General features: G+C 50.9%; 1 protein-coding gene across 12 annotated transcripts in view; it reads left to right on the top strand.

The window, feature by feature from the left end:
• Rnf220 (ring finger protein 220) overlaps window positions 1-23,523 on the top strand; it is a 222,279-nt gene extending 198,756 nt beyond the window's left edge. For 2 of the 12 annotated variants that reach the window (XM_017593797.3, XM_063288245.1), the window contains exons 6-15: window positions 6,187-6,229; window positions 9,271-9,392; window positions 9,726-9,858; window positions 17,196-17,292; window positions 17,460-17,546; window positions 17,653-17,708; window positions 17,820-17,898; window positions 21,579-21,687; window positions 21,802-21,876; window positions 22,572-23,523. In XM_017593797.3, the coding sequence (XP_017449286.1) occupies window positions 6,187-6,229; window positions 9,271-9,392; window positions 9,726-9,858; window positions 17,196-17,292; window positions 17,460-17,546; window positions 17,653-17,708; window positions 17,820-17,898; window positions 21,579-21,687; window positions 21,802-21,876; window positions 22,572-22,643 (873 nt within the window). In that variant the 3' untranslated portion in view covers window positions 22,644-23,523. Of the gene's footprint in view, window positions 1-5,798; window positions 6,940-9,270; window positions 9,393-9,725; window positions 9,859-17,195; window positions 17,293-17,459; window positions 17,547-17,652; window positions 17,709-17,819; window positions 17,899-21,578; window positions 21,688-21,801; window positions 21,877-22,571 lie in introns of those variants that run through there. The other 10 variants (XM_008764079.4, XM_008764076.3, XM_063288247.1 and 7 more) reach the window with 10 other exon arrangements.

Here is a 23,523-nt window from a genome sequence, read left to right as displayed (position 1 = left end):
AGAGCTCCCTTCCAAAGGAGAGGCAAGGAGAGCCCTGCCCTCAGAGACCTGTCTCCCCCCCCCCCCCCCCCGCCGCCCTATGCTCTCAGCAGCCTGAACACCTGATGGGGAAGGGCCACGAAGCAGAAACTGGCTCAACTTCCTGAGGCCATTCCTATCCTCAAAGTTGTGTTTCTTCTGTTCTCTGTGGAACATGAGGAAAGCCCACACTTCCTCTCTGGTATTTATTTGCAGCGTAGTATCCTCCAGAGCATATTTGGGTACCCCTCGGAATTCCCCTTTCTAGACCCTAAACAGCCTTGCTGACTCAGAGACAGGTTCTCTTCTCACCATGATGCCCAGTCCGTCCCCAAACTCACGGTGGTCCTCCTGCCTCTGCCTCCCAAGTGTTAGTTTTATAGCTAAGTGGTACGATATACAAACATTTCAGAGTAGTTTTGGTTTTTTGGGGCATGGGGAAGGTTGGTACAGAGTCTCATCCGATAACTCAAGCTGGCTTCACACTCCATGCAGCCCTTTTGCCTCCGCCTCCTGAACTCAAGGGTTTCCCAGTGCCTTCTTGGCTGACAAACCAGATTAAGCAGTTCATAAGCTGAAGTCCAAGCCTCTTTCATGGCGCCAAGGCACTCTTTATTTGGGTCTGATGTGTAATCCCAGCTTCCACTTGTGGACTCCCTCCCACAATGCCTTGGTCTTGTCCTACTGAAGTAAAGCTACCCATACTCTGAGCACGCCCTCTTCTCTGTCTCTTTACACAGGCCACTTTGGACAGGAATCATTTGCCCCACTAACTTCTATTTGTCCATCAATATCCTACTGAGACAGTGTCTCCTCCGAGAAGTCTTCCCAGATCATCTAGCTCCTCTCACCCTTTGTGCCCCATGTTTCAGCACAGTTACCCTTTACTGTGATCACCTGCTCAGATATGTGTCCATTACATACTAATATACAATATTCTGCCCCAAAATTTATTGACTTAGCACAAATTAATATTTCCCTTTTTTCTCTCTCAAAAAATTTTAAATTATTATATATAGTATTTGGTTTCATGGTGACATTTCGCATGAAATGTGCTTTGTTGGTTTTCCTCCTGTCTTCTCCACAGTCCTCCTGACATGACCTTTCACCCCATGCCCCATAGCCTCCTTTCTGTAACTCCAGTTCCAGGGCTTCTGACTCCCTGTTCTGACCTCTGAGGACACCAGGTATTCACATGGTGCACATACACATACGAAGGCAAAACCACTCATATACATGAAGATAAACAAATCTAAAATAGTTTTAAAGAATGGAAAATTAAAATGTACCATATACACATATAATGCCTTCCAGACCCACCCATTTGCCTGCAAATGTCATTATTTCATTTTTCTTTACAAACTGCATAAAATTCCATTGTTCAGGGCTGGAGACATGACTGACTGAGTAGAGAGTTCACCGTGTAAACTCGAGGACCGAGTTTAGATTCTCAGCACCATCACAGAAAGCCAGACAGCACGGACTGGTACCTATAGCTCCAGGGCTTGGGGGGCAGAAGCAGGAGGATCCCGAGGTCTTCCTTACCTGCCAGCTACCAGAGATAAACTTCCAGGTTCATGAGAGACCAAAAATAAAGTGGAGATCTAGAAGAAAGACTCAGAGGTTGGGGATTTAGCTCAGTGGTAGAGCATTTACCTAGCAAGTGCAAGGCCCTGGGTTCGGTCCCCAGCTCCAAAAAAAAAAAAAAAAAAAAAAGAGAAAAAAAAAAAAAGAAAAGAAGAAAGACTCAACATTGATCTTTGGCCTACACACACACACACTTCAATAGTGTATATAGAGTACATTTAAATTTTTCCATTCTTTAAAGTTTTTTAAGCTTTATTTATTTCATGTATGTGAGTACCCTATCACTGTCATTCTCTTCAGACACACCAGAAGAGGGCATCAGATCCCATTACAGATGATTGTGAGCCACCATGTGGTTGCTGGGAATTGAACTCAGGACCTCCAGAAGGGCAGTCAGTGCTCTTAACCGCTGAGCCATCTCTCCAGCCCTGCATTTGTTTAGATTTATCTTTATGTATATGAGTGCTTTTGCCTTTATATTCATGTGTGCATCGTGTGAATACCTCATGTCCTCAGAGGTCAAAAGAGGGAGTCAGATCCCCTGGAACTGGAGTTATAGATGGTTGTGAGCCACCACTTGGGTACTGGGGATTAGCTTGGATCCTCTGCAAAAACAGTTCCTTCTAAGTGCTGGGCCATCCCTCCAGCTCCTCATTATCTATTCTTGTTGACGGACATCTAGGCTGATTTGATTTCTTGTTACTGTAAATAATGTAGCAATAGTGGGTGTGCAGGATGTGTAGGATGTGCATGTGTGTCTGGGATAGGGTGTAAAGCCATGCCTGACTAGCCATTCCTTCACTTATGCTGCTCATTCAGAACTGGCCTCACATATTCACAGTTATACCGCCCCTGTTTCCTGCCCTGTCCACATTACATTCCCCCTCCCCCTCCCTCTCTTTCTTTGAAACAGGGGGACAATGGGATTTGAATCTCATGCATGCTAGGCAACCATTCTGGCTACTGAGCCACCTCTCACCTTCTAGTCTTAGCAGATGCTCTAAGTATCCCACTAAAACAGGGGCCAGTGCTGCAAGGCTTCTTGAAACCAGAATCTGGAAGTTACACAGCATCAATTCCATCACTATCTACTGGGCAAAGCCAGACCCAAAGTCAGTAAGGGAGGTGGGGAAATGCTGTTCTGGAGCAAACCCACAAAGAACAGTGATCACATTTAATCTCTCACAGGGAATCAGACTCTTAACTAGACTTGGAGTTCCTCCAAAGCAAAGACCTTGTCTTAGCCTTCCTTTGCTCCAGTGTTTATGTGGTTCCACTCCTATCCAGACCAGTGTCCTTGCCTTCATTATGGCTGAGTCTAAATGTGATGAAACAGAATTCGTAAGTTTCCAAGCACTGTAAAAGGGAAATCACACAACTCCAGCGGAGAAGATAATGCCGACCTGGGTTCCAGGAAAGCGTAGACATTCCTCTTGGAGAACAAGAGAGAAAAGATATTCTAGATAAAGGCCATACTGTGTGTAAAAGTGTTCTAGATAAATGCCATACTGTGCGTTAAGAGCACAAGAGATAGTATGTTGAGGGACCTGTGAGAGTTCAGTTTCTTTCTTTTTTTAAAAAAATAATTTCTTTGAATTTTTATTTTCTTTTTTCTTAAAGATTTATTTATTTTCGGGCTGGAGAGATGGCTCAGTGGTTAAGAGCACCGACTGCTCTTCCAAAGGTCCTGAGTTCAAATCCCAGCAACCACATGGTGGCTAACAACCATCTGTAATGAGATCCAATGCCCTCTTCTGGTATGTCTGAAGACAGCTACAGTGTACTCATATATAATAAATGAATAAATAAAATATTTAAAAAAAAAAAAAAAAAAAAAAAGATTTATTTATTTTATGTATGTGAGTACACTGTTGCACATACTTCAGACACACCAGAAGAGGGCATCAGATCCCATTACAGATGGTTGTGAGCCACCATGTGGTTGCTGGGAATCAAACTCAGGACCTCTGGAAGGGCAGTCAGTGCTCTTAACCACTGAGCCATCTCTCCAGCTTCATTGAAAAGGAATATGCTCCCAGGATTAAAGCCAACCATTCCCTTGGATATGTTTTTGGAAAGTGAAATTGGCAGGACATGAAGCTGGATGCTAGCTAGGCATCTCCTGTTCTTTTCTGCCAATATGCTGGACTTTAGAAATCACTGACAGCTGGGCATTACCAACTACCCAGGAGGCTGAAATGGGACAGGTCGCAAGCTGAAGCCAGGTTGGGCTCAGGTTCAAGGTTCAACTTACATAGGCCCTGCTTCAAGCTGAAATAATGAAAGGTGACGGCCGTGTGGTTCAGTAGTAGAGCATTTGCTTAGCATATTCAAGGCTCCACTTTGGTTTAGTCCCTAACACTGGAAAAACGAAAAATCACTGAACTAGGCAGAGGGCATTGGTTTCTGGTTTGGATCCCTATTCATTTAACCCCTGCTGACTATCTAACCCACTTCAACCAAGATGCTACTTTACCCATGGCAACTCTCCAAGCTACAACTCTTGGTCTCCAGACTTTCCTAATAATATAACATGTGCGAAACAAGTTAAAATTTGAAACAGAAGCTGTATGTCCCATATGCTAGATTGTTCCTGGGTTAATCCAGATTTCCATTATTGTAACACATCCCCGAAGTGATCAGTTTATTTTGGCTCTGGGTTGGCCTAGTTGCTTTGAGTCTGTGATGACACAGAAGCCGTCTCACTAAGCCCTACCTCTTCCAGGTTCTACCGCCCTCCCAAGAGAACTAAGCCAGAGAGCAAGCCTTTAATACACCAGCCTTTTAGGGACACTCTGTGTTCCAGCTCTAGCAATTCCCCAGCTCTTTGTTGGCCTAGGGCTTGCCTCACACCTGCTATCCTGCTATCTCTGTCATGCTAAACCTATGTTTGGTGACTAGACAGAGGTGAACTGTCTTCCAAGAAAAGAAAATTTAAATAGTGAAAATACACATGATCCGAAAAAAGTTAAGGAGCTTTCTGAGAAAACTCAAGAGACAACAAATCCAGTAATGGGGTAGGAAAAAATGGAGCCTTGCCGGAGTCTGACAGATGCACAGCAGCAAGCAGTGATATCTGAACCAGAGCACAGTGTTCAAAAGATCTCTAAGTAGCTTTACGTGGCTGTTGGGGGGTTGTGGGGTGGGGGAGACACAAAGGATGGATAGGTGTGGTACAACAGACTGGATAAATGGCCAGGGCAGGGCACAGCACGTGGGTCAAGTTGCAGTTTTTCTGTGGTAAATCCTTGAAAGAGTGAAAGAAAAAGAAACGTTAATTTTGCAAGAAAGAAAGATCAGGTGTGAAGTGAGGAGGACTGGTTTTAGGGAGAGACCTTGGAGGTCAAGAAATGAGCAGCAAAACACCTGCAATTGAGAGTTAATATAAACAAAACGTTTGAAAACAAGGTAGTCACTGAAGAAATCCTGGGGGATGTCTTCCTATAGCTAGGAGACATTCTGGGCTCTGGGTTTGCCCAGATGAGCCTTACCAACTCCAACTCCGAAGTGGTCAGCCCACCAACGCAAATTTACACAAGCGAAGAGGTGGATGCAATCTTACAGGAGGCAAAGCTTCAGGTTGTATATGAGATAGACCCAAGGTGCAGACAAGAAAAATTTGAATATCTAAAGGTTGATTCCCAAGATCTAGAAGATTCAGTGTGAGGGATGAATGCTATTAAGGGAACCGCTGGAGTACACCTCAACAGGTGATACTGAGAACCCACGAGGAAGGCGCCTAGTCTGGATCGCTGTTAGCCTTATGGGCACGTGATGTTTATGGGAACTCCAGGAATGGCCTGCAGGCAAGGAAATGAAGGGTATCCTGAGCTGGGCTAGGGGTGTGAGGAAATCTTCCGGTTGGGCATTGGCGGAGATAGGCCCCGCAGATGACCGGGAATTGCTATGCTCTCTCCCTGGAAAAGCATCCCTTTGGAGGTGCTGCCCTAGGCCCGTGCACTTAATGCAGGAGCCTGGGCCGATCTCAGGGGCCGAAGGAGCATGGTGTGGTGGGAAGCACCAGTGGGCGGCCCAGGCTGGGGCGGAGAGTCCTTAGGGGCTGTGGGAGGGGCCGGAGGGGGGCGGCCCCAGCAGGTAGTTAACCCCTTTGCAAGCCGCAATTTCCTAGCCCGGGTCTGCCCACCCCCCACCTCCCACCCCGTGAACTTTCACCTCCAGCGCGTTACGGCGACGGATCACGTGATCAAGGCCAACATGGCCGCCGCCGCTGCTGGGAGCTGAAGTGCCGCCGCCGCCGGGCAGCCGGGGGGAATCCGCCGGCATCGCCGCCCTTGCCGGCCGGGCTGCTACGGGGCCCAGAGCGCCGGAAGCTGGGGCTGGGGCGGCACCGCGCGGCGGCCTCGGGCTCCCGTTAGAGCAGCCCGGGCGGCTATGCCGAGGGCCCGGAGCGGCCGGCGGAGCAGGGAGGCCGGCGGGAGGGAGGAAGTAGGTTTGTTTACGGGCTGTTTGGGGCGGGGCGGGCCTGGATGAGGGTCGGGTACTAGGGTACGGACCGGGACTCCAGGCCGCGTGTGACGCTCTGTTCTCTATTTTTTGCATCTGCCGGGGATTTTCTCCCAGACCTTCTTGCGAGTGCGAGCCAACCGGCAAACCCGACTGAATGGTGAGTCCGGTCCGGCCCCTCCCTCCGCCCCACCCCCGGCCTCCTCCCTCCTCCACTGCCCGCAGCTCCTGGCTTGCCTGGGTCTCTTCATCATCGGGCCAACTGACTTCTTGCAGTCACCACGTCTGAGAGTGCAAACCAAGGCTGCCGCCCTCAGTTTCCCCGTCTGTCTAATGGAGGGTTACGGTACTCAGCTCGTGCCCAAGTCTTTCTAAAGGTCCGAAAGAACCCTGGGGGACAATAAGTGTCGGAGAATGAGGAACAAGCTACACAATTCCACTCGGGAGCTCAGCTTTGAATTTGCAGACTGCTGGGACCTCACTATACAAGTCGGCAGGGCGCTGAGAATGTTTTTCTTCTAGTTTTTAATCAGTGCCCAGTAGTGTGAATGCAGCCTCTCTGCTGAGACTTGACAATGCAATGAGATCTGGAGTTCCCACGGCAACAGAACTAACTCGTCCCAGAGCTCTTTGAGTTATCAGTCGGCCCACATTTCACAAAGGTGATCAGCGTGGGCTCGACAGCTCTTAGAGGCCTTTTCTGAAAGCAGACCGCGTATGCACTACCTGGCGGTCCCCCTTTTTGGATTCAAACCTCTGGAGCATTCCTGTTTGCTGAACACAATTGAATGGTCCAGCTTTTTGTGCTGACTGAGGTGTGGTGTAAGTTGGGGTTCGCTGTAAAGGGCTTTAGGGTCTCTGGGCCAGCTGGTGAGTAAGAGCGTGGACGTTTAAGATCCCCAGCCCTTACCATTTGATTGCCACCTCCAGGCTTATCCCAGTGTGAAAAAGAGAAGAGTACTCATTGTAGGGCCAGTCCCAGCACCTCTGAGAGGAAAATACTACACGTTTTATTAATAAGGAAACTGAGGCTCTGGTAGTTGAAATCATGTGTTTCATATCACCAAATTAGTGTAGTGGCCATGATTAAAGTTTGATTATCCCTAAAACCTTTGCTGCTGCCGCCATATCAAATACTCTGACGTAGAGACAGCTTTAGGGACTGAACTGAACTCCCTACCACACTCAAGGAAGCTTGTTCAGGGCTTACAAGAACGGCGAGGGTAGAGCCAAGGCTGCCCTGCTGGCCTAGGACTTTCCACATGAAACCCAGCCCATCTGGATAGTTTTCTGGCGCTGCGAGAATTCCTGTGCTGACCTAGGTGTCCTGGGCAAGGGCAACATCTGGCAGTACCATGCTCAAAAATCTTTTTGTCTTGTTTTGTTTTGAGATGAGTGCTACCCCACCCCCACCCCCATGTAGCCCAGGCTAGCCTGGAACTTATAAGCGATCCTGAAGTCTCAGCCTCCTGAGTTGTAGGATCACGGGCATTGACCCACCATGCCCCGATTCAGTTACCGAGTTTTACAAACCAGGCTCTTACCAAAGAGATACCTTGAGACTAGGTGAGACTGTAGGAGACCTTTGTTGGCACACTACTCCACACTGCATTTCCAGAAACTTCGTGGAGCCTCCCCCAGTGCCTTTCTTATGTCTTGCATGCTTTCTTTGTCCCTAGCTCGGCAGTGTCAAGCCTGCCTGAAATTCCAAGCAAGGCAGGGATCTGCATCTGTATGAACAAAGGGCCCAGAATATAGTCCCACATCTATAGTGAAACACAGGAATTGTAGAGATGAGTTAGACTCCAGACCTAGGCTCTAAACGTTCATGGGCAGTTCTTGTGGCCTGGTAAGCTCCCCTTTGGTTTGGCTCTTTCTAGGACTGCTGTCCTGCACTTAGAGAAACCTCCCACCTCAGATCCTCATCAGGCAAAAGGCTGGAGCCCTAGCAGACTCATGGAATTGGTCTCAGCAATAAGGCTGAGGTGGGCAGGCTCTGGGTACAAGGGGGCGTCCTAGATTGTAGAGTCAGGCCTGATTTCTTGTCTTGCCTTTGATACCTGTGGAGTACTTAGACATGTTCCTTGGTAAGGTCTCTTCATCTGTTACGATGTAGGAAGACAACCACTGCTTCAAGATATAGGTGTAAGTGAGCCTCTCTGAGGTACTGGCTCTTAGACTACCACCAGGAGACCTCTAACCTTTAGCAAACAGACTCTCACCTGTGTTTCCCTCCCCTGACCCTTCAGGGTCACCATAACCTGAGAACGTTCTTCCTGGCCCCTCAATAGCAAACCTTCCCCTCCTTGACAATCTCCCTAACCTTTCCACCATCAGTCTGGTCTTAGAGTGGCCATCACTTATCCTGCTGCATTCTGGGAGTGGCAAAAGGGAAAGAATCTCTTACTTTGACCCCTTCCTGCTTCCATGACAGGAGGGCTGCAGAAAAGGATTAGTGAGCTAATTAGAAATGATCGCATCTCTCAGCATTAATTAGCAGTGCTGTGGGCTTGCAGTGTGCACTTTGGAACTGAGCCCCCTTTGGGACACCATGGCAGGCAGGCAGGCCTCTGCCTCTGGGGCCTGCCAGCCCTCTGTACTAATTAGAGGTGATGGGACAGGTTTAGGTAAGCACTAAAGCCTGTCTTCTCCAGGTACCCTGGGTCCTCTGCCTGCCTGCCCAAAGGCTAACCCAGACTCTATACTTTTACAACTGGGCCTCAGTCTCTTTTCATGTAAAATGGGATCATCAGAGATACTGTTCTCTCCTGATCTTAAGAGGTATGCTAGGTGCCATACTTGGGGGCGTTTTGCCCTGGAGCAAAGAAAGTTCTAAAGGGTGAGTAGATTAGATCAAGTCAAGCTTTAGACTAGTCTAGGACTCTAACCAAGAACATGTTCTCTAGGTTTGTCTTTCCAAAGCCTGAGTGAGTGGTCTTCTGGGGACAGGCATGACTGCAGGGAGTTTCTCCACCTACTGGACTCACTGAGCACTGCAGCTAGGAAGGGGGGTTACACTTGAACAGGTACTTCCTGGCCCACCAAGGAGCAAGCCTGGGCCCCTGAGGACAGCAGGCACTGAACAAAAGGCTAACGACTGGCAGCAGGGCAGGCTGTGTCAGCTCTCCTGCGACACTGATGTTCAGAGCTACAGTGGCCATCAGCTTACTTCTCTGCTTTATTTTCTGTTTCTCCATGCAGCTCGGATTGGGAAAATGAAACGGAGGAAGCAAGATGAAGGGCAGGTATGTCCCCTGTGCAGCCGCCCCCTGGCAGGATCGGAGCAGGAGATGAGTAGGCATGTGGAGCATTGCCTTTCTAAGGTAGAGGGGCTGCGGCCATCCACCTCCTTCCTCTCCCTCCCCTGACACTTGCTGCTGACCGCTCCTGCTCTCTGGGCTCCTGGGGGATCCTGGGGGCTCAGCAGCTTCTCTGCTCTTTGCTCTTCTGCTTTTGTTCCCACTCATTCCCTGTTTTGGCTCCTGTGGAAAGTTTTGGGGAAGAGGCATAGGTCTTTGATTGCCACATGGGTGTGTTTCAAGGGAGCCCATTTGGTATTCTGAAGCAGGGGCCAGGGCTGTCTGTGCCTTCCTTGCAGGCTTTGGGAGCAGGGAGGGAGGGCCTGGCCCTGCATGATCCTGCTTTGCTCTTCACAGAGGGAAGGCTCCTGCGTGGCTGAGGATGACGCCGTGGACATCGAGCATGAGAACAGCAACCGCTTTGAGGAGTATGAGTGGTGTGGGCAGAAGCGGATACGGGCCACCACGCTCCTGGAAGGTGGCTTCCGAGGTATAAAGCAGCTGACAACTTGGGCGGTGGCACTCTGGTGACCAGGTCACTGCTGGTAGCTGGTCATCATTCCCACCACGTGGGAGCCATTGCTCGTGGGACTCCTTTGTGACCGTGCTGCTGCCTGTGATGCGCATATTAAAGTGGATGTATTTGGGTGGGAAATGGAATTGTGAGGCTGCAAGCTAGCAATGACGAGGGGGGCGCCCGGCCTCGGGTGATGCATTGAAGGTGACAGCCAAGCCGCGTTAGCACCTGCATAAAATATTAAAGGGACGGTTATGCATTTATCACTCCATCCCTCTTAAGGCTGATAAATGAGAATCCAGCAACCTGCTGTACACCTCCAGCACTAGGGGCCCTCAGGGCTTCTAGGCAAACACATTGGATTTTCCTCCTCCTCCCCAGTTCTATGTCAGGGAAATCAGTTACAGAGGAGAGAGTGAGTTATGGCAAAATTTGACCTCCCATGAGCTTCATTGGTGAATCTAATTTTAGCTCTGATCCCATCTCTTCTCCCATGGCGCCCTCTGCCCTGAAGGAAGAGGGGCCTGTGCTCAGCTGCTCCCTGCTTCCCTTGGGCTCTCCCCAATTGCTGCAGAAGAGTCTGCAGGGCCCCGCTCGTCTCTGCTGCCTTCCCAGCTCCTTGAGACAAGGGTTGGCCCCTGGATGAGACAGAAGAATTGGTTAGGTGCCCAGGGTCAGTGTCCTTGTCAAGCTCTGACACCATGAGCAAGAGGAAGGTAGCTGCTGCTTGGCTTAGCTCTCTCCTCTTTCTAGGTAAAAGCACAGCTGGCACTGCAGTCTGTGGTCATTACGAGAGCCAGGCTGCATCCCATCTGCCTCCTGTTTTTCTGGGCAAAACCCTTGTGAGTGCCACTGTGTGTGGTCTCTGGGGAATCTCACAGCAACCTTGAAGGAGGACCTTTGCCTCTTAGATCCATGACACCTGGGCTCATGCTGAGATCAAGTTTCTGCAGTGCCATCCAGTGCAGATGGGTCACTGTGCCTCTGGGCTTGCATGTTGCCCACCAATCTCAAGAGGGTTAAACCAAACTGTTCCCCACACACACACACATCCCCCCCCTCCAGGTAGACAGCCTTAGTTGTCATTGCACAGAGCGTTTCTGTCATAGGGCTCTAGTGGCTCTGAAACCTTGCAAGATTGAGCGGTGGAGCTTGTGAGCCCCAGAATTATACACATGGGTGCTAGGGTGTGTGTTCAGGTGTGGAAGGCAGTCCTGCTGAGTCAGTTCTGGAAGGCTGTTCTGGATTAGTTCGGCTATCAGCTGCAGCCACAGCTGCTCAGGTTTCTTGGCACGGAATCAGACCTGATGGCTCTTGGGCTCCTGGAGTGTCTGAATGGGTCAGGCTGCACAGGGCCTACTGCTTAAGCAAAGTCTGTCTGCACGGGGATGCACCAGTCGATGGGTGGGAGAGGCCCTTAGGCCTCGGGTAGGTATCATTTTTCTGGGTGTGTTTACACTGTGAGGTTGTTCCTTTCAAGAATTCCTGAGGGGAGTTCAAAGAGGGCTTTTCTTTGAGCGATTTGGAGAGCGGGAATGAGAGTGAGACTTGAAGAGGGAATGGGGCCGGAGGGGCCTTTATCTGCAGAGAATTGCTCCAGCTTTCCTGATAGAAGCTGCTGCCGCCTCTTAAACAGCTTAGTGCAGTCAAAAGACAGGCTGACTTGAAAGGCTGTTTTACAGCGAGATCAGCGGGGGCCACGAGGCAGAGAGTGGAGCGATGGAGGCTGAGCCTCCTCAGTGGGAGGGGGCTATCAAAGAGAGGCCCTGGCGGATCCTGACTGCCTCTGCCCCTGAAGCCCATCTGCAAAAGCTGGCCATCTGTCACCTACCCTCCCTGGCCAGGACCAATAGGCCCAACTCTGGGGGGGTTGGGTGTGGCCCTGCCAGGCTTCTGGTGTCAGTGCAGTGCATTGATCGCCCGCCGGGCGGGCTGGGCCGCAAGCTGGGCAGCTCCTGCTTAATGTGATTGAAAGGCAGTTAAAATGGCGGTGACCTTTTCAGGAGGAATTAGATTGCCTGCCAAGACCGGTTAGAGGGAGTGATAACACCAGCTGAAGAAGCTGCCCAGCCGACTTCAGAGAGAGGGAGGCAGAGGCAGGATGAGCAGGAGAGTAGTGAGGCCCATTTAAGCTGTACTGTGCGTGCTGACAACAGAGATTGCTGTCCTTGTTAGATATGAAAGAATTGAAGAACTGATAAGTCCCAGTATCCCTTCATTCCCCATCCCTCCTCCCAGACTAGGGTCCCTTCGTCATCCTCGACAAAGCTCCCAGCGTGGGTCAGATCAGCTGCCTTGAGTGTAATCTACTATGGGAGGCAGTGGTCAAGCAAGAGTCTTGGTGAAGACACTTGGCTTAGAAGAACAGGTCGAGAGCATGAGAGCTTAGGGTTAATGACAAGGAGGTTCAGTGTCTCAGGACAAAAGAGAACATCAAGGGAAGTCTGTCTACAAATAGATTCTTATTTATTTAGTGACAAGATCTCACTATGTCACCCCAGCCGGCTTGGAACTCACTGCATAGATGAAACTGGCCTCAGAGATTCATCTGCCTCTGCATCCTAATAAACAGATTAAGAAACAAAACCTGAGGAAATAAGGAAAGTCTTCTGGAGAAGGTGGGGGAGAGAAAGCCTCAGATCTCTGAGCACTCTTTGGGCTGTGCACCTCAGCTGCCAATTGCTTCCTTGAAACCTGAGGTCTTCACACTGCTATAGTGGTATTTGCATATGGGTAGTACCCAGGGCCCAGCACGGCTTCTAAAGATAACAATTAGGATAAAAGATGCTTTTCTGGGATACTCTTCCAAACCTAGGCAGGCCAGATGTCTTCAGGCCAGAGAAACGGGCCACAAGGGAGGCTGGCAGCCTTGGGATAAAGGTGAGAAGCTATGTGACCTCCATTGTCAAGGCACCATGTGACCAGTGAGCAAGAGATCACTTTCCCTCTCCCAACCTCCTCCATGTCTTAGCAAGAAAGGTGTTGGGTGCTGGGCTATAAGCCCTCCTTTGTATTGGTTGCCTATAAGAAGTCACTTGTCTGGATTTAGGGAAGCCAGAACTTGGTACAACTAAAAGGAAGTCTGCTCAAAGGTCGTGAAAAAGCTTGGTTTTAAATAAGGTGGCTATGATGTTGTGGACCAGGGGTGGTAAGATGGTTCATTTTCCAGGATGATGCTCAGGAAGTGGGACGTGTCTGTCTGCACCTTTGTCTATGAGCCCTGGCTGAAGCCTTGAAGGAATCCAGCACAAAGCCCCTCTCAGACAGGGTAGCAAAGGCTGGAGACAGTGGTACACTTCTTTAATCCCAGCACACCTGACACAGAGGCAAGTGGGTCTCTGTAATTTTGAAGCCAGCTTGATCTACATAGTGGGTTCTAGACCAGCCAGAGCTACAAAGTCTTTGTGTGTGTGCGTGCGTGCGTGCGTCTTGGGTTGGGGGAGGGTGCTAAGACAGTGGTTATGGAGGGCTGCTATCCTGCCAGATCTTGCCTAGGGTACCATCTTTCCTGAATTTCTGTTTTAAATTAAGGCTCGGTCTAAGTACCCTGCAATTTAAGTTCCTGAGAGAACAACATGGGAAGGCAGCTTCAGCGTATCTCTTTTAAATAACTTGACAAAATTTAGTCAACAGATTATGGAGCAAGAGTGTGAAAGGTGTGACTCCATAGGCATGGGCCAAGATGGGAGCCCTAGTGGCAAAATTGTCTCTGATTGCCACTGTGCTCCCCAGCCCTGTGGGTGGCACATGTTGAAACAGTACACCACTGGAAACAAGGTATAGGTGGCTGCCTTGTGACCCTGCACCACCTTCAGTTTATGGTGGCTGCCTGTTGGGAGGGGTGTGGCTAGGAGCAAGGCTTCTTCTGTCCCCTGCGGCAGTGGACAGGATTTAATCACCTTTGGGAACACGATTGTTAAGCTGGCACAGAGGGAGTGCCAGCAGAAAGAGCAAGTATCAATGGTTTTAAGCAGCGTCTGTCTCTCTGACTCTCCTGATGTGAGGCAGTGAAACGCGTTATCGAGAAGGCCCGGAAAGTGGCTAAGTGCGTTTGACACACGCCAACTCCCTGCCTCCACACTGGATAATTGCATTGTCAACTGTTCAGCGAGGTGGCAGGTGACACTGCAGGCCGATTGATTGTCCCGCATCGTAGCTCCCCAGACTGTCAGCTCCCCAATCGATGGCGTTTACACAAGACACCGTAACTGCATCTGTAACTAATTCCAGTGTAAAACTCCCCGGAAACTGCTGCCCCTGCCCTCCCTGTAGGCGAGCACTGGGCTCTAGAAGCCCCAAGACTTTCCTTTCTCCCCAAGCTCTGGTTTGGTTGGGAGCAGCAGGTGAGGAAATCAATGGTTCCTTTTTTGTGGTTTCAGGTTCCAGGATGTTACTGCCCCCAGTAAACGGGCATCTCTAGTTTCTCAATCGATCATTTGATCAATTGATTAAATTAACACTGATTCTCCCCCCCTCAGTGGCTCAGGAAGAAATGAGTTTATGAGAGCAGGGTCATTTTCATAGAATTTAGACTTCCATATCATTTTGGCACTTAGCTGGGCTCCAAGCATTCACTTGAGGAAAGGGGACTGTGCCAGGCACTATTGACCATCAGACTTGGTTTGCCAACCATTTTGTCCTTTTCATTTGGAGCAGAGCCATCGCAGAGGGCCCTCCCTGGTGACCAGCAGCTGGTCTGGATCATCTTGGAGGTCCTAGGGACCAAGTTGTTCTCTGCGTAGCAGCAGCAGGAGCTTGTCGCCTGCACTTCCCAGAGCTGCATGGAAGAGGGGCCAGAGACTTGGAAGGGAGCAGTCTGTGCCATCTTGCCTCTGAGTACTGGTTTGGGATATTCCAGCAGCTGAGAACATAGAATGACTGTGGAGCCTTCCTCTCCAAGATTGAGGAGGGGCAAGCTGGCAGGGGTGCTTTCGGCATAAAACAGCTTTATGGCCGTTTCTTTTTATTATGATTCTGCCAGAAGTCAGCAAGTGACATTTCATTAAGAAAATAAAGTTTAATGTGCTGGGAAGGAGGTTGAAGCAGGTTGGGGCTAGTGCTGGAGTAAAATTGGTGGTGGCAGCCTGCTTGGAACACCTGTGGGGATAGGGAGAGGTTCCCCACATCTGTCTCAGCTGGGGGATGGGACGAGTATCGAGTAGAAGACTGCTCGGGCCAGAGGAAGAAAGGCCTTCTCTTAGCTAGCAAGATATATCATGCCCGCCCTTTTTGCTCCTTGGTGAGAACAACAGAAAGTTGCTGCCAAACTGGGGCAACTCTTGATAAATTTCTCTGAGCACTTCCTTGTGGTACAAGGTTAGTAAGACATTGAACAATATTAATATTGTCAGTATTCAGCCAGTACTGCCATGGTGTGTGGTGTAGATGAGTGGAGTCAGGCTTGTGACCCATGGTAAGGAACGGTATTGGTGCAATAAATACGATCATGAGTTGGAGTGGACATCAAGGAAGGGACAGGTATGTATCAGTACGTGAGGAAGTCACCACTCAGACAGACACCCAAAGATGGGGACCAGACACTAAAACTGTCCACACCAGGCCAGGTAGAACGGCCTCCAAAAGGTTGAGAGAGTGTAGGAGGTGGAAGGTCATTCCTTCAGCACGAGGAAAGCATGTGAGCTCAGAGGTGGTACTGAAGAGCTCTTTCATGGCTCCCACCCACAAGCATGGCTAAGCTAGGCTGGGCAGGAGTCTGAGGCTGCTCCTGAACTGCATGCACTTGGGACTGGAGGCTGGCGGGGTTTGGCAGGGCTTATGGGGTGCGGGCTGTAAGTGAACCTGATAGCTACATTCTGATTGATGGCGGAGTTTGTCTCCCAAACTGTCAGAGGGTTTATAGAGGTGCCACTCACCCTCAGGGTGGGAATTGCTTGTCAGGACACCTGGCTGTGAATAGGAGACAGAGCTGTAACTTGGTGTTTTCTCAGCTTAATGGCTCTGTTGCTGACCTGCCTGCTGCCTCAAGTGTGTCAGTCCTTCTGGGTAGGCACCAAATGAGGACTGTCAAGAAGATAGAGCCTAGGCACTGACTAGCTTCAGGGGTTAGTAGATGGAATGACTCGTCCAGCGTAGACTAAAGGGAAAAGGGAAAAGCTACTGCCTGAAAGCGCATCTGACGAACTGAGCAGCAGGGTGGGGAGTCCTTAGATGTGACTAGGACGGGCAGTCTCAGTGTCTACACACGGGAGTTCTAGAGCCATGTGACCAGGTTGGAGCCTGGCCTGGTGCATGCAGTGGGAGCCAGCGATGGCTATGGAGCAGGGAGGACTCGTCAGACTGTGTGGCTGAGTGGGCTGAGGCAAGAAGAACGCATTTCTGAGGTTAGTGGGCAGAGCTCTAAGCTTCCTCTTTGATGCAGAAAATTCTGCTTCTGAACCTTTTGGGGAAAGTCCTTCATTTTCCTTTGTCCCTGGCAGAGCTGCTGGTCTGGCTTGTAAGATGTTCCTTGAGACCCACAAGGACAACGATGCAGGGACAGCTCTTTGGTCTCCAACCTTGGCCTGTGGGAAAATGTTGAGGAGTCAGACCACTTGGCATATGAGGCAGGCTTGGTGAAGCCTCAGTAGCTCATCCTTTGCTTTAGCCAAGAGCCAAATGCCCTCTGGGGATCAGCAGAGTCTGGCCTCAGCCTGCCCTGCCCAGCCTAGTTGCCTTGTGACTGCTCTGAGAGGCAGGTGTGCATGTGGAACCTCCCTTGTCTGTCCCTTTCTAATCCCTTTCTAACTACACTTGTCCAGGAATCTGGGCTGTGTGAGGTGGAGATGAATAATTAATGTCAAGCGCTTCAGACACCAAATATTTGAACAGCTGCCTGGTGTTTTTGCTGGCAAAGGACCTGGTGGCCCAAATCAGGATGTTGGCTGGGGGTCCTACTCTATGGCTCTGATTGGCCTTGGCCAGCCTTTTCTCCTCTGGGTCTCAAGCTAGACAGTGAGATAGAAGGATGCTCAGGTCCTAGTTGGGAGTGACCTTTCGGATCTGAGTTTCTCTACCCTTGTTCTGCTCTTCCTGGAACTGGAAGGCAGATGTAGGGAGGCCTGTCACAGTGTCCTCTAAGGGCCACATACAGTATGTGAATGTGCGAGTTTATAAGCAGAGACATCCTGGAGCTGCATGCGGTACATTTAAAGGTTAGGGAGGGATTCAGAGAAAGGGGTGGAAACAATCAGGAACAACCTGCATGTCTGCCTGTATGTCTCATCTCGGACCTAATTCCTCCTGAGAGCAGCAGAAAGGGAGCTCCTGGCCTAGTTGTTGGCCTCTGGCCCTTAACACTCTGCTTCCCACAGGCTCCGGCTTCGTTATGTGCAGTGGTAAAGAGAATCCAGACAGTGATGCTGACCTGGATGTGGATGGAGATGACACTCTGGAGTATGGGAAACCACAGTATCCTTGGGGCAAAGTGGGACAAGAACAAAAGTAGCAGAGCCTCCAAAACCTAATCATCCTCCTGGAGCCAGGCACGGTGTGGGCCAGGGTGGGGGGTGCTCCTGAGGAGTCAGCCCTGTGTTCTACTGCAACCTTGGGTCTATTGTCCTTGACCACCATGCCAGATACACAGAGGCTGATGTCATCCCATGCACAGGAGAAGAGCCTGGTGAAGCCAAGGAGAGAGAGGCACTCCGGGGCGCAGTCCTAAAGCAAGTGTGGGCAAAGGCGTGGGCAGTTTGTGTGGAGGGATCCCTGGAGGCAGGACTCAGCTGTCCTGCAGGCCTCGCTTAGTTCTTTCTCCTTCCTTTCCTCTAGTGGTGGCCCCCCGAGCACCCGCATCACACCTGAGTTCTCTAAATGGGCCAGTGATGGTAAGTTCTGACCCAGATGAGCAGGATTGGGGTGGGGGAGAACATCTTTGATGATGGTGACTGTCTCAGTCCTCGGCACTTACCTGTGCTGTTGAACTTTTGTCCCTACAGAGATGCCGTCCACCAGCAATGGTGAAAGCAGCAAGCAGGAAGCCATGCAGAAGACCTGCAAGAACAGTGACATTGAGAAGTAAGTATGGCTGGCTGGGCAAGGGGCTGGGAAAGGTTTGCAAGCAGAAAGGCCTGCTGCCAAGGCTTCTGGCCCTCTGAGGACAGCTCAGTCCTGCTGCCCTGGGCACACAGCCGCAGTGGAGCCCAGCTGGTGCTGTGTGACTTTGTGAATTGATCACTGGGCCATGGCCCTGGGAGCCTTGGTGGAGAGGAACAGTACTTCCCTGCCCGCTGTAGCTGCCCCCGAGAGTGGAATGTGATGTATGGCCGCCCAGCCCAGCCAGTGCATTTGATTCATCTCCAGTTTCTGTTTCTTAATCGGGAGCTAAATTGGTTTCATTTTTCTTGTCCCGGGTGGCGCTTGCAGCAGGTTTTAGGCAGGAGCAGTGGTCTCATCACTTCCAGTAGGAACTTTGGCCCAGGTTCTGCAGCAGAGGAAAAGGAGAGCCATTGTTCCTTTACTCAGGGCTTCTGGACAGCGCCACAGGATTTGAGATCAGTGGCCATCCTGCTACCTTTCCAGAAGCCTAAAAAGGGCCCAGTACTGGCCCCAGGAAGTGCAGTTGTCCAGTGTGGGCTGCCTGGAGTGGCTGCCATTGGCCATTGCTTGTCTCTGAACCTGCCCCTCCCTCCAGCCGGAGGGTAGGTTGCCTGGGGTTAAAGGGTAGCCTCTTCATTCTAGGGCCAGTGTTCCATCTTGCCTCCTGCCAGAAGAGTGGCCTGCAGGCCAGTGCAGGGCTGGGTCGGTGGCCTGGGTCACCTCCCATTTGTTTCCCTCCATTTTGTGTTGTCATAAATTCATTCCAGCCCGTTGTGCTTGATCAGTTTATCTCGGCCGGGGCCGCAAGTGCTGCTGGCATGATGTATGGGCCGCAGCGCAGGGCCCGGCTGCCCATGAATCACCGCAGCTGCTCCGTGTCAGCGCCGGAGCGGGCCATACGGATTCGGTGCAGCCAGCTTAGGGAGGGGGGGTGACGTATGGATGTTTATTTAATAATTCTCTCCTACTCCAGCTGAGCGGGGCGGGCGGGGCTGTAAGAAGCGCCCACCCTCGTCTGGAGGGGCTGCTCATAAATCAGAAAGACAAGATCATTAATCAAGGATGGCGCCCGAGGGAGAGGCAGGGGCCAGAGCCAGTGGCCATCCATGAAGGTGCTGCCCACCCAAGGCTGGGGGACGTCAGCTTTTCTGTCCCACCTGTGTGAGCACAGGCTCCAGTGGGTGGGGCACTCTAGGACAAGGTGGGGACTGATTGCTGCTATACAGAGCATATCTCCGTCAGAGCCACCAGGATTGGTCTCTTCAGTCCTCATCGTAGTCCAGTTCACAAAGTACAGTCCATTTTATACCCGGGAAAGGGGGAAGAAGGGGCCAGGCTTCCTCCAGAAGTCTGACCACAGCATCCATGCCCTAAAAGGGCTCAGAAGAAGCTCACAGCCATGCCAGCCAGATGAGAGGAGTGTGTGTACTGAGGAGTTCATTCTGGAGCGGTACTCTAGCCCTGTGTGGCTCTGAAGGTCTCAGGCTGACTGGGAAAGCATGGCTCCTCATCCAAGTGGAAAATTGGCCCATCTACACAGGATGGTCCATACAGCGTTGAGCAAAATGCCAGAGATGCTAGCTGTGTGAGTGCTAGTGAGCAAGAGGAGGATGAAGGCTTCCCAGACTCTTGAGATTGAGTGAGGAGCTCCAAGGAATCTGCCCACACTACAGAGCTGGCACAAGCCCTTTCGGTGTCCCTGGAGAATGGAGTTATGGGCCCATTGGATACAGCTACCAGAGAGACACATTCTGCATTGCCGCTCATGTCCTAAAAAAGGAGATGAAATTGTTGTACATTGACTGTTACTACTAAATGGTCATATATCCCTGTAATCTCAACACTGCAGAGGCTGAGAAAAGAGGAATATGAGTTTGAGGCTAACTTAAACTACGTAGTAAATTTGAGGTTAACCTTGGATATGCAGTGAGACAAAGCAGTAAACATGTTCCCATGACCTTCCCTATGTGTATTCCTGACCATCGTGTCAGTAGTCACAGACCATCTAAGTTCTGCAGCTTTGTGAGCACATTGTCCCCACGGTAGCTGGACACCCCTTGCTCCAGAATGCCACCTCAGTCCAGTCTTGATCGAATGCATCTTTTAGACCTCCCTCATTCTGTCCCATCCCACCCTCCCCCCAGCTGCTCACAGCCGGCTCCTCTGCCAGCTGGAGGAGTCACCTCGCCCTGCCCGCTTGCCTGCCAGTCTGCACGGGCCCATGGGCTGCCTGCTCTCTTTCTACCATTCATTCTTGACCTGGAGACACCTCTCCTTGTAAGCAGTATGGACTTGTTCTGCCCCAGCCTGGGCAGGCTTCCTCAGCTCTTCACATAGAAGCGAGCATCAAGTACTGCGTACATTTTAGCTGTTTGTTTCCTATCGTCATTTCCTAAGGCACTACTCCTCGCTCATTGTTGCTGCTGGTCTGCATGAATGAAGGTTGAGCTGGCCAGTGTTTTCTCATGCTCACATGCCCCAAGTAGGGCTTATGCCACCAGTAAATGTCATTAACGATGTGTTTTGGCAGTGAGCCTTTGCCTTCAGGAAACTCCACCTTCAGAGTTTAGGTTAGAGTGAGCCCTAGAAACCATAAGGATGAGGGACAGGGTGTAGCTCAGGTGGATGGATGCTTTCCCATGTTCAAAGCCCTGGGTGTGGGGTTGGGGATTTAGCTCAGTGGTAGAGCGCTTGCCTAGGAAGTGCAAGGCCCTGGGTTCGGTCCCCAGCTCCGAAAAAAAACCAAAAAAAAAAAAAAAAAGCCCTGGGTGTAATCCCAGCACTAAGAAGGAAGGACAGGGAATACTTTTTTTTTTTAAAGATTTATTCATTTATTATATATAAGTACACTGTAGCTGTCTTCAGACACACCAGAAGCGGGCACAGATCTCCTTACAGATGGTTGTGAGCCACCATGTGGTTGCTGGGAATTGAACTCAGGACCTCTGGAAGAGCAGTCGGGTGCTCTTAACTGCTGAGCCATCTCTCCAGCCCCGGGGAATACTTTTTTAAATGCCATGATGAAATCTCAGACTTTATATGTTCATCTAAAAAACAAAGAGGGGCCAGAGAGCCCAATGTGTGGAGCACATTGGCTGCTCCGTCAGAGGTGGGGTTCAGTTTCCAGCACCCGCAGCTCACAGCCATCTGTAACTCCAGTTCCAAGGGATCTGATGCCCTCTTCTGGCCTCCACAGACACAACACCTATATGCATAAAATGAAATTTTGTTTTGTTTTATTTCTTTTTGTGAGTTTTCTTGTCGTTGTTTGTTTTCGAGACAGAGTTTCTCTGTGTAACAGAGCCTGCTTGTCCTAGAACTTTCTCTGTAGACCAGGCTGGCCTTAAACTCAGAGATCTGCCTGCCTCTGCCTCCCAAATGCTGGGATTAAAAGGATGCGCTGCCACCACCTGGCCAGTGAGACCGTTTCTTTAAAAAGACAAACAAACTAATACCCGGGAACATGGACAAAGGCCACAGCATAGTGGTGTATGGTAAGAGCAGGCCCAGAGAGCGCAGAACCTGGGGAGAGAGGCAGGTCACGGAGTCTAGCTCTCCAGGAGTAGTTGGCAGGTGGAGATGTTGAGAAGAGGTTCTCCATGGGATTCTGGGTTGAAGATCGCACCACCTTGCTACCCCACTGTGCACTGTCTTTACAGAATCACCGAAGATTCAGCTGTAACTACCTTTGAGGCTCTAAAGGCTCGGGTCAGGGAGCTTGAACGGCAGCTATCTCGGGGTGACCGATACAAATGCCTCATCTGCATGGTAAGTAGGGAGGGGTCAGGGCGTGCTCTTGGTCAGATCCATGCCCTGTGGGGTTAGGAAGGTCAGAGGGTGAGCCTACTTCAGCCACCCTTTCTCTGCCCACCTCCTCCCTAGGACTCATACTCAATGCCGCTGACGTCGATCCAGTGTTGGCATGTGCACTGTGAAGAGTGTTGGCTTCGGACTCTGGTGAGGTGGCATGGAACTGAGTGGGTGGGCAGCTGTTAGTGGCACTGTCCAGATGTTCACGTTTGTAATTGCACCTGCTTGAGGGAGGCAAAGAGCAGCCTGAACTCAGGAATTCACCCCCCAAGTTGAATATGTTGTCTGCACCCTCATTTTGGGTTTGTTCAGTTCTCCCCTCCACGCACTCATGCATGTGCCCTCCTTCCCAAGTAGGCCCCGACGCATCACATAGTGGTGAGACCCCAGGTCAGAAAGATGCTGGTACTGGGTAAGCCAGACTAGGGCCTCCACCCCTCCCCCTCCCATTACTAAGCTCCTTCTGCTCCTGCCCTGTTCTTAGCTCGGGAGCAGCCATTAAAATGTCGCCCGGAGACAGCAATAAAAGGCCCGGACGTGGGCTCTGTGTCCTGATCAAAGGCCGCATGTAATCTCGTTAGGGCCAGGCAGCCACAGCTGGACCCAGCCTTGTTCTCATTACCGGGGCTCCTGCTGTGGGGCTGGCCAGGCGGTTTGATCCTGGCGTCTCCCCAACACAGGAGCACGTCTGCCTGCTCACAGGCAACCCATGCATCCCTTGCCTGGCTGACAAGAATGAGGACCCAGCACAAACTGAAGGACAGACATGACTGCAGGCCCAGTGCTCGTGTGTAAACACAGGTCATGTCGGGTCTGAGCTCTCCCCTTTATTCTCTCTTCAGGGTGCCAAGAAGCTCTGCCCTCAGTGCAACACCATCACAGCCCCTGGAGACCTGCGGAGGATCTACTTATGAGCTAGCTGTCCAGGCAGGCCCTGCCTCGAGCAAACCCCTGCTCCAGCCTCTGTGACAGTGACCGCCCCTCCCCCCTTGTACATACTTGCACACAGGTCCCCCGTGTACATACATGCATATACACACCCAAACACACATAGAGGACTCTGGAGCCAGAGTGGAACAGCCCTGCCTGCTTGTTCCTTCTGAACTTGGGGACCATGCCTCTTTGGACTCTGTTTCCAGGGTTGGCAGGAAGGTGGTTTGGGAAGTATAGCAGGACGAGGCTCCTGAGATCCATCCCCGAGACTGACTGACAGACACGCAAACACCAGACTGAAGCACATGTAATATAGACTGTGTATGTTTACAATGTTGTGTATAAATGGGACACTTTGCCCTCTACCACCTTCCCCTTTGGGTGTATGATTTTCTTCTTTTATAATGACTCCTGGAAGCAGTGCCCCTTCAGGGCTGGCTGGGGGCTCGGCCCAACCACCTCTTAGGGTGCCTGCCTCTTCCTCTCCCATGGCATCCCTTCCCTTCCCCATGTGCTCAGTGTTCAGTGGTGTATATTTCTTCTCCCAAACACGGGGCGTGTGCCCCGAGGGGTCTGATCCTCTCCTTAGTCTTAGCTCATGGGGCTCCTCATGAGGAGCTGGGGGTAGGGTGGAATGGGACCAAGCAGGAACAGGCTGCAGGCTGGCTGGCTGAGGGTGCCTGGCTGCCCAGCCTGCTGTTGAGAACCACCCCTGGGGTAGACACTGCTCCCAGGGGAAGTGCTGGCCCCGCCCCTGTGTGGGCCCTGTGGTGTGATGCTGTGTCTGTATATTCTATACAAAGGTACTTGTCCTTTCCCTTTGTAAACTACATTTGACATGGATTAAAACAGTATAAACCA

The sequence above is a fragment of the Rattus norvegicus genome, chromosome 5 (assembly GCF_036323735.1).
Source record: "Rattus norvegicus strain BN/NHsdMcwi chromosome 5, GRCr8, whole genome shotgun sequence".
Classification (NCBI taxonomy): Eukaryota; Metazoa; Chordata; class Mammalia; order Rodentia; family Muridae; genus Rattus; species Rattus norvegicus.
The sequence above is the reverse complement of the archived record's forward strand: the minus strand, read 5'-3'. Positions and strand labels throughout refer to the sequence as shown.